The sequence below is a fragment of the Capra hircus genome, chromosome 19 (genome assembly GCF_001704415.2).
Source record: "Capra hircus breed San Clemente chromosome 19, ASM170441v1, whole genome shotgun sequence".
NCBI classification, from domain to species: Eukaryota; Metazoa; Chordata; class Mammalia; order Artiodactyla; family Bovidae; genus Capra; species Capra hircus.
The window spans coordinates 38118419-38128719 of NC_030826.1; the positions used below are offsets into that span (position 1 = coordinate 38118419).

General features: G+C 52.4%; 1 protein-coding gene across 1 annotated transcript; it reads right to left on the reverse strand.

The window, feature by feature from the left end:
- On the reverse strand, positions 334-9760 carry CDK5RAP3 (CDK5 regulatory subunit associated protein 3). Its single transcript, XM_005694286.3, has 14 exons — positions 9565-9760; positions 9296-9341; positions 7445-7576; positions 7065-7165; positions 6633-6681; positions 5789-5967; positions 5430-5566; positions 5106-5250; positions 4594-4704; positions 3995-4073; positions 3320-3408; positions 1298-1503; positions 762-933; positions 334-670 (listed from the first exon to the last, which is right to left on the reverse strand). The coding sequence occupies exons 1-14, from the start codon at positions 9568-9570 to the stop codon at positions 605-607; spliced, it is 1518 nt and encodes a 505-aa protein (XP_005694343.3). The 5' UTR covers positions 9571-9760; the 3' UTR covers positions 334-604.

Genomic DNA, 10301 nt, shown 5'->3' on the forward strand with positions numbered 1-10301 from the left:
TTCCTTCCCAAACCGCATTTTCCCTCTGCCTGGAGGTAAGCTGTGATTAAAAGGAAAATACAGCTTTGCTGGCTCCAACAAGGCTGCCACCTGACTGCTCCCCTTGGGCTTCTGGCCTGAGTGGGGCAGTCTGGGCCTGGCCGTGGAGAGAAAGGGCCCTGGCTGACTCAGCTACCCCAGAGCCCCTTGCTGAACTGTAGATACTAATCTGTGGGGCCTCCCTGCCACCAGAGGCAAAGAGGAAAAGTCCCCAGCCTGGTACCTCACAGAATCAAGAACCCCATGCAAATGGGTATACAGCCTCAACCCCAGGCCCAGAGACGGGCACTGTCAGTAGGGAACAAGAATGTCTCTCTTTTATTAAAGTCCAACTACATTAACAAGAAGGAGCAGAAGCTGTGATTTGAGGCTGAGGGGCTGAAGGACCATCAAGACAGCCTCCTGCAGAGAGTACAGAGAGCGCTGAGATCACCCTCCGGGTGACAGTTCCATCCGGGGCCTTCCATCTTCCAGCTGGCTTAGTCTCTCACCAGGAAGGGCCCCGTGCTGTCCCTCCACCATCCTGAACGCTGAGAAGATGGACAGGAACAACAATGGCAGTAGGTCACAGAGAGGTTCCCATCAGGTTCACGGGGCGCCCATTGTACCTCTTGGAAATGTCAGCTTCAATCTGAAAGACATTGATTCCGGGTGGGCGGGAGGCAGAAGGCAAAGGGGCCTCGTTCTGCGCAAACTGGGCAGCTTTGCCTCTCTGCTCTCACCAGCTTCTGCAGCTCCTTTGTCTTCTCCAGCAGCAGATCCAGCTTGGGCTCCAGAACCGCCTGCTCCTGAAGGGCTTCCTGTTGCTTCTGCACCATCAGTTCTTTCTTCAAAGCCAGCAGCTGGGACTGCTTCAGCTTCTGCTGGAGGAGCTCAGTCACTCGGTCCACATACCTGGGTAGAGCATTCACGTAAGTGTTCGGTGTCTCTGGGCAGCCTGGGTGTCCCCATCCAACTGCTGGAACAGGGCAGTCTCTGTCGGCCGCTCAGCCTCCACATCCGTCAGTCCTTCCTTGTATGGAATGCCACTCCCACTTCCCCATCCTACGCAGGAGGCAGATTCTGCCTGCATATTTCAAACCACCCCATCTTGCCCCAAAGAGAACCCCCAACCCTAGTTGGGGTGGTGCAGTTATGGGAGGCAGGGATGAGGTCCAAGGGGTCACGGAGAGGAGGAAACAAGGAGGCGGGGCCGCCCAAGATGGCAGCTCCCTGCAACATGCCCAGGAACAGCCCAACAGCAAGGGGAAAGCCAGACCTTGGTGAGGCCAGGATCATAAACAGGTGCTGCATTCGAAGACTGGTGAGCCGGCCAATCAGATCCTGCAGTGCCGACACCATGGTGACCATCTTTGCCTTGGTCTGGCCCTGCAGGATGGCTGGAGCCAGCTGGAACTGGCTCACAGACAGGATGTCTGCCTCCTCACTCATCTCCACTGCTCTCTGGGACAAGAAGATTTCGAGCTGAGGACAGAAGAGGATTTGGTTCAAACTGAGAAAAGCACTCAGAAGCTAGGCCCTCAGCCTGCTCTAAATAAAGAAAAAGGTAAGGGTTGGCTGGAGGAGGCACAGTAGGGGACTGCCCGGTGTGGTATAGTCCATGGTGTCAAATAGAGCTGGACACGACTTAGCAAATGAACGGGGCTTCCCTGGTGGCTCAGACTGTAAAGCCTCTGCCTGCAATGCAGGAGACCCACGTTCGATCCCTGGGTCAGGAAGATCACCTGGAGAAGGGAATGGCAGCCCACTCCAGTATTCTTGCCTGGAGAATTCCATGGACAGAGGAGCCTGGTGGGCTACGGTCCATGGGGTCACAGAGAGTCAGACGCGACTGAGCGACTAATACGCACCTAGTGACTAAACAACAGAGGAGCAGGTATGTCCTCTGAGCATTTTTATTGCTAGAAACTCACCAACTCTAAGGTGGGAGTCTGGGGCAGCCTCCACCATCACCTTTCAGCCCCTCATTGCTGCCTCAGGCCTTACCTAACCCAGGACCACCCCCTCCTCCTCCCAGGCTATGGATCACATAACTACGAAGCAGAGAATTCAAGGGGTTCTCTCTGCTGAATGAAGGTATTTTCTCTCCATGGGAAAAATGAGATTCAGGGAACAGGAGTCCATGTTTGAGAAGCCCTAGATTAACAAAAGGCTAGGCAGAATCTGAGAACCAGTCACATGTCTTGTCACTTTTATTCAGCCATGGAAACCTGACCTAGACTGGTGAGGACAAGACCTTCTAGGAGGCCTTCCCCTGCCAGCAGGCCTGAGAAGTGGACAGACTCAGAAATCAACAAAGACAGGCCCCCAGCTCCCCAGTACCACAGAGAAGGTCCAAGAACAGCTGCTTACTGTGGGCTGCCAGACACCTCAGCCACAGAGATGACATGAAACAAAAATTGCTCCAAAGCCCCAACAGCTCCCCGTTCCCTTCAGCTTTCTGAGCTCTTCTACTCCCCCAGCTCCCCTGCTCGGCCTCCTTGCTCATCACTTGTGCAGGACACACTTCTGCCTCCAAGCTTCTGTGTTGCTCCCCCTGCCTGGAAGGCTCTTCTGCCGGACGTGGGCGTGGCTCTCTCTGCAACCCCTGCAGGTTTTCACTTACTGGTCACCTTTGCAATAAGGCCTTCTTGACCACTAACATAAAAACAGGCCTTCCCAGCAGCCCCATGTCCCGTTCCAGCTCTCCGTTGCATGGCACTGTGTTAATACCTAACATGCCGCGTATTGCACTTGTTTGCCTCGTTTCTCACCAGCATTCCCCACTAGACTACAAGCTCCGTGAGGTCAAGGATGCTGCCTTGTTTTCTGCTCGTCTCCTCAGACAGTGCCAGGGGTTTACGAAGGATGATAAACATGATAAACACTGTTGAGTGAAGCGACACGTGCTCGGTCGCTTCAGTTGTGTCCAACTCTTTGCGACCCTATGGGCTGTAGCCAGGCTCCTCTGTCCATGGGATTCTCTGGCAAGAATACTGGAGTGGGTTGTCATGCCCTCCTCCAAGGGATCTTCCTGACTCAGGGATCAAACCCATGTCTCCTGCGGCTCCTGCATGGCAGGTGGGTTCTTTATCACTGAACCACCGGGGAAGTCCGTTGAATGAATGGAATGAATGGGAAGCATCCTAATGCTCCAGAGTGAATGGGAGCACCCCTGCTCTGGAACACTGAAAGCACTCAGCATTCTTCACACAAACAGGAAGGGCAGGTCAGGCGTCTAGAGCAATACCGCCTATGCTGGTGCCAGGCCTCCCCGCACAACATCCAGAGACAAAAGTACCTCCATGAGCTCATCAATGAACTGATTCCGGGTCTCGGGGTATTCAAGAAGTGTCAGAGCATCCGGGCCCCTGGCAACACCTTCGGGAGCTGCCAGGAAGAGAGAGAAGTGATAAAGTGGCTAAAGACTAGGCAAGACCATCGGTTTGAGAAGTCCTGGTGCATTAATATGGTCACAGACACTGCATTAAAGCCACTTCCTGTTCCAACCCAAAAATGAAGGGTCACCCTTTCCCATTTGTCGCAGCCCTAATCAGGCACCAGGAGCCAACTGCAGTCTGTGAGGAAGACCACAGAGCTGAGTTCCAAAGAACCAAGAGTTCCTTCACTTTGGTGGGCATCAAGTCTCATCCTGCACTGCCCTCTAGTGGCTCAGATCACAGTCACAGCCTCTCCACTTGTGGGGAAGGGGGGCCAGGTCAGGCTTCAGAGCCTGTCAGCCCTCTCGGAACATCCCAGACAAAGGCTGACCCACATTCAATATCCAAAGCATTGAGAATTTCTAGGCTTCATTGTAAGAACTCTTCTCTATCCACTACACTCACATCATCAACAAGATTTTGAAAACAAAAACAGGTAACTGTATGAGAAGCGCAGTCTTGGCAGTGTACTTTTTCTTTGCTTCTAGAGACGCAGGGGTACCCTCGGCCAGGGTTGCAGGGAGCAACACACTCACCCTGGGTTCCGGCTTCCAGCACGGTGATCTGCAGAGCAGTGGCATCGTCTCCCCAGTCCATCTCATCACCCCCAGCTTCCTGGGTGGAGAGCAAAGAACCCCTGCACTGTTGGGAGAACTCCCAGCAAAGGGAGCCAGGATAAACTAAAGCCCTCAATAAGCCCAAGGATGCACATTTCAACTGTATGGAGGACCTCCAGCCCTGATGGAGGTGGCAAAGATGGCAGTGTGGGCCCATGCATATAGGTACCACCTGCCTATAGCCCTACACCTGCCCCAAACACCAAGAGAAAGAGGTCAAAACTCCAACATGTCACTTTGGAAACTCTACCTCCTCCCAAACTATATGTGGTCCAAGAACTGTGAACTTCAAGTGATGTCTTTGAAGAGAAAGAGAGAAAACTTTTTTTTTCCTTTGGCCACACTGAAAGGGACCCGGGATCTCAGTTCCCTGACCGGGGATTGAACCCTTGCCCCCTGCAGTGGAAGCACGGAGTCTTAACCACTGGACCACTAGGAAATTCCCAACATGTTTCGTATCACCAAAACAGCAATCACAGAAAGTCCTCAAGAGAGATGGACTGAGAGAGCATCCCAACCTTTGAATCCGATTCCAGGGAGATACCCCAGTCAATTCCAGCAGTCTGGGCAGAGATGCCAGAGTCAGCCCCTTCAGACGCCACCTCCAACCCAAAGTCACCCCAGTCAATCTAGAAGGGAAAAAAAGTGTTAGTTCAAAGAAGATGGGTGAGAAAAAGGGGCCTGCCTTCTTCTAGGTCTCAGTAGGAAACAACGGCACACTGTTCAAACATAATGGCCTCCAAGCTTCCCAAAGGAGAGTCTGTCTTCAGAGAGCTCAGGGGACTGAAGGGCTCCCAGTTCAAAGCTGACCAGCCTCCTGGGCCTCTTCAGCACTCATCTACCCTGCGGTCTCCAGAAAGCCAGAAAAAAGGAGTAGGGCCTTCTGGGCCCTGACACCTACAGTCTCTCTCACAGGAACACCCCTTTCTTCCCTCCGGACTCTGAGTTCAAAGGGGACGGGGCGGGGGGGAGGGGGGGGGACTGAACAATGTCTGAGGGGAGGAAGCGGCTCTCACTCGGCCTGTCTTACCGCGTCTTCTTCCACCTGCTCAGGGGGCTCCTCAAGGTGTGGCCTCTCCACTGCCGTGGGCTCCGTGCCTGTCCTCCACTCATACACCGTGCAGTTCCCCCGCGTCTGCACAAACCGCAGCATCGGCAGCACCTGCTCTGTGGGGCTGCAATGGAGCATGCCACTGACCCTCCTGCTGCCCACTTGTGAGGCCAGGCCCACTGCTGGGCCTGGCACTCAAGTGCCACGAGGGGAAAGCACAAGTGGAGAAGAGAGCTCAGTTGGGGAAGTAGCTCAATGGTTCCCGCCCCTCCTCCACTGGGGAGAAGCCAGGGCCCTCAATACCTTTCGCACACAAACCCCACACAGGCCTGGTACAGGTCAATGGCTTCGCCCAGGGTCTGGGCCGCCGCCCCGATCTCGGCCAGCTGACTTGGTAGGTCCTTCACCAGGGCCAGTAGTTCTCTTCGGACATTGTCCCCCTAGAGAGGATTCACGAGGTGGGCTTAGACAGAAGTGGTGGGAAGTGGAGTCCAGTGGACTAAAGAAAATGTCTGAAGACTAAAGATGGGCAAGAAACTGACCCAAGAAGGGCCCAACCAGCAGAGAAGGAAAGCCCTCCCCAGAAGCAAAGGCACTGGGCCCAGGAAGACAGCCAGGCCCCAGGCATGTGTCCCCCGCCGCGGGAAACCTGGCCTGCTCACCGTGATGCCGTACTGCTTGCACGAGTGGTGGAACTGCTCCCTCATCTCGGCAGCCCCCGCCTGGCCCTCTTCCTCCTTGCGGCTGTATTCCTGCTGCAGCTGCTGGCACTTGGTGATCTGCTTCTTCAGGGAGGGGATCTCATAGTTGACGTTCCGAACCAGGAGGCTGGAGAGTTCCACTGAGAAAGATGGGCGCAGGAAGTTCACTCCAGACCCCCAGACCTAAGGCAGGCACGCCCCAAGGACATGTGCAAATATACCCTGGCCTGGTGGCTAAGAGCATGGGGGTTGACCTCCCAGCTCCTCCCCTTCCTGGCTGTGGAACCGAGGACAGTCATTTAACCTCTCCAATCCAGTCCTCAACTATTAAACAGAGGTAGTAATATTTATCATGAGAATTAAGAGAATTCATATAAAACTCAAGTATAATTCCTTGTATTTAGTAAGTATTAATATTTGGTCAATATTAGCTATTATAATTATTTACACTGTTAGCAAATACAACCCAAACTACAGTCAGCCTTTTAGTTATTCTCTCAGGCACTTGATACAGGCCCCAGGTCAGCCTGTGCCTCTTCTGCCCAGTGGAGCAGAGGGTTGCCGGGGGAGCTAGTCATCAAGAGGTGACCGGCAGAAGACCCATAAGCACCCATCCAAACGCCCACAACCTGCCTGGTGGTCATCCTCCTCCCAACACTCATTGAAATTTATTTTCCCACCTCACAAATATCTACACACCAGCCTCTCTCCCCACATGAACTGTACCTCCTAGAAGCCCAGTGTCTCCAAATTCGAGGAGGGAGCCTCCCCGTGGACACTGGGACTCCCAGGTTGGGCCCCTTACCTAGGTAGGTGTTGTCCTTCTCATATAGGGCTACGATCTCCTGCCAATCCTAAGAAAAGAAACAGGAAGTGAGCCAGGAGAGCAGCCACATCCCAGCTCAATCGCCCAACAGGGGACACTCTCCCAGTCTCTGCATCCTCATCCTCCTTCATAATGCTGGCTGGACCACCCACTTCAAGAGTATGGTGCCAAAGAGTGATTCCCAAAGCAAATGGAAACCCAGGGGTAGGGACACAAGGAGTTGGACATGACTGAGCGACTGATACTTCCACTTTCAGGATCTACTTTTGGCATAAACTACGGGGACAGAGAGAAAGCTGAGGAAATATTCCATGGGGGCATCTCCAATGGATCCTCAGCGAGACCAGACAGCCTCTGACCCCCTGGACTGGATGCCTCCAGCTGCGCGTTACCACCGTCACCCATACTTGCCTTCATTCGCTGTGAAGAGTACCGGCCGAAAATATTTTTTGTGGAGGCTTCAGTGCCTTTGAGAAGCTCCACAATTCTTAGGCAGTGGAAGTAGTGAATGTCTGCAAAGCAAAGAAAAACAAAGACTTTGGAAATAACAGTCTCTAACCCACCACTGCGGCCACCGCATATGGCTGACTCATGTATATGCCAGTAACTTTAGAGGGCACAGCTCTCCCCTTCATCATTTTGTGTTGAAATAAACCAGCCTCTATACCCCAAATAAAAGCCTCTCTTTCTTTAGAGGTCAGTCCTACGACTAAAGAAAGGGGAACAGCTCAGCAGATATATACCACCCCAAGAAAGACGGGGGTCCAGTAATGCAGCCCCGAAGCACTCACAGGATCCAGAGAGCAGCTGGGCGATCTCTTGGCTCTCTGGCATGTCCTGGATGGCGGCATTGATCTTCTCTCGGATGGTCAATACTAGACTCTGCCATTTCAGGTTGCAGTGCCTTCTGTCTACCAGCCAGTCTATAGCAGAAACCCAAATCATAGCATTCCCATGGCCAAAACTGCATCACTGATTCAAGTGAAATATGCTAAGGCATTGGCTAAAAGTTGTACTCATATGGTTAAGGTGTGGGGGTCACGGGAAGATGGGAATGAAGACAGGCTCAAAGGGATGCTTGGGGCTAAACAGATTCCAGCAACCTAACTTTATCCACAATGTGACTTTATAAAGTAACTGCCTCAACACAGGATAAAGGAAAGCTATCAATTGGTCCTGACATCAAAGTGACACTTTGGACCACTCTAAATTCTCCATGATATTTTTGCTCCCATGGATAATTATATCTTTCTTACTGACAGAGGATGCCATTCAATTTCTATTTTCTCAGGGCTGGGATTAACCATGACAATGAAAAACACAAGACAGTTACACCAAATACCAGATGAATGAACAACTGCAAAGCCCCTAAGGACTAAATAACACTGGTCTACTCTTACCAGCGAAGCACCACCCTGCACACATGGATACCAGTGTGACTGATCTCCTGGATTCTGGGCCAGATCTGTTTTTAGTTGAGGGTATAGGTGGATGAGAGCCATGTACATTTCCTCATAGGAGAGAGCTAAGACCTAGACTTTGTGGTCAGCTGGTCCTGGTTCTAATTACCAACTTTCTTGGGCAAGTCTCTCAACCTCTCTGTGCCTCAGTTTCTCTACATGTAAAATGGGGATGATAAATATACTGAGTACAAACGGTAGAACACTGAACATCGTGCCTGGTGCATGGCAAGGGCTCAATGAATTGTAGTGATCTTCATTTTCATAATGTTAAGCCCATAAAACAGCACTTGGTATAGAATAAACCCTCAATAAATGGTTGGGTTTTTACCGGTCCTTTTCAGGACCAATAACAAGCATATACATCAAGAGTGTACAGGTCCTGAAGAGCTGGGACAAATCCAAAATGAAGTTAAAGACGCTCACTAAGTGGCCACCTTGCCCTTGTTAAGAAATCTGCTAACTGGTCAAATGCTGGGAGCCCACACTAGTTATCAGTTATCTCCCCATTGCTGCACTCCACTAAAATCTCCAAAAACAAAAATTATGTAGATGTCACAGAAGTAGAAGCAAAGGGACGACACAATCAAACAGATGTCATCTTAATGACACAACTGGCATCAAAACAATTAATTCAAAGACCATTTAAAAATCCAGGAGCTGTGCATCGCCCTAGAGGGGTCAGAGTGAAGAGGCCCTTCCCTGGCTCTGAACTAGAGAGAAGGTATATAGACGCGATACAGACAGCAGGGAGATGGTCTGGCCATTAAAAGGTTTTCTTTTCAACTGGACCTACGTGCCTCTTCCTCCTAAAGTCAAAGGAAAAAATAAAAAGGAAGAAAGGTTTTTTTTCCCAGCGTAATACAGTACTGGAACCTGACAGACTTAGGTTCTAACTTCAGATCTGCCATTCAGCAGCTGATCATCTTTAAGGTAAGCCTTCAACTCTCCTCTGTCCCTGAAATATATGATTGACAACATGTTATATACGTTTAAATAGAAAACACAGGTCAAGTATAGACTCTATGCATGGTTCATTCCCGCTCCTTTTAGTGAGGCAGGTCCAGACACAGATGGGAGCACAGAACAGAGCGAGTGGTCGGCGGGTCCGCTGTTGGTGACAGAGGGCCAGGGGGCCAGGTCTCCCCTTGACAGCTAGGTGAGCGGGGGCTCCCCTCCTACCGAGTAGCTTGCTGGTCTGGATGTCGATGGGCACGTGCTGATGGTCCTGGCGGGAAACACGGCGGGGAAAGGTGCGTGAGTGCTGCGAGCGGACAAGCCGCTCGAGCGCTCACTTCATCGCCCCAACCGCCACCCTGCGGGGCCAGCACAACGGGCCGGGGAGGGCGCCCCCGGAGAGAGCCTGAGGAAGCATGTCAGGAAAGGACAGGCTGAACTCAGCCCAGGGGCCCCAGGGCAGCCCCCCATTTCCCCAGCTGCTGTTCCCCCACCTGCATCTTTCCTCCACTTCCGTTTCCGGCCTCCGACCGGGCCACGCCCCGCCTACCACTAATCCCGGGCTGTTGTGGCTGAGCCTCGGGTTAGGCACAGACGGGTCTTCTCGGGCCACGTCACCGCCTTCCTCAGAGCCAATCGGGAAGCGCGCTCCATCCCAGGCCTCAAGCCCCACCCACGCCGGGGTTCCGAGTGGCTGAGCCCGGGAAGGGCGGGAGAAGAGGAGCCAGCCAATGGGAGACGCGAGGCGGGCTCAAGACCTGGCAGGAGCCGGGGCGCCAGGAAAGGGCTGCAGAGGCGGCAGAATCCCGGCAGGTGGCGCCCTGGAGCTGGTCCCAGTCGCTCCCGGCCAGACAGGCGCGCAGCCCTCTGCGTACGAGTCTGCCGACAGGGTCCTAGCGCCTACTGAGGAACCTAGAGGTCCTTGATGTTGTTTATTTATTTCTTTTTTTAATGATGTCATTGTTTTATTTTGAACATAAGTGGGAAAAAATTTTGAATACAAGAGTAGAAATGCAATTCCAGAGGAAAACATTCCAGTGCATTGTGGTTCTTTGTGGGGTAGAAGATGGTGATAATGCTGCCCATAACTTGATGTTGTTTAGATACGCTCAGTCGTATCCGACTCTTTGCGACCCCATGAATAGGAGCACTCCAGGCTTCCCTGTCGTAAACCATCCCCCGGAGTTTTCTCAGACTCATGTCCATTGAGTCGGTGATGCCATCCAACCAT

Coding starts and splice junctions, on each gene's coding strand:
- CDK5RAP3 (XM_005694286.3), bottom strand. Junction 4,705..5,105: donor AGCAGGTGGAAGAAGACGCG/GTAAGACAGGCC, acceptor TTTCCCTTCTAG/ATTGACTGGGGTGACTTTGG. Junction 3,409..3,994: donor GCTGGAAGCCGGAACCCAGG/GTGAGTGTGTTG, acceptor TCTTCCTGGCAG/CTCCCGAAGGTGTTGCCAGG.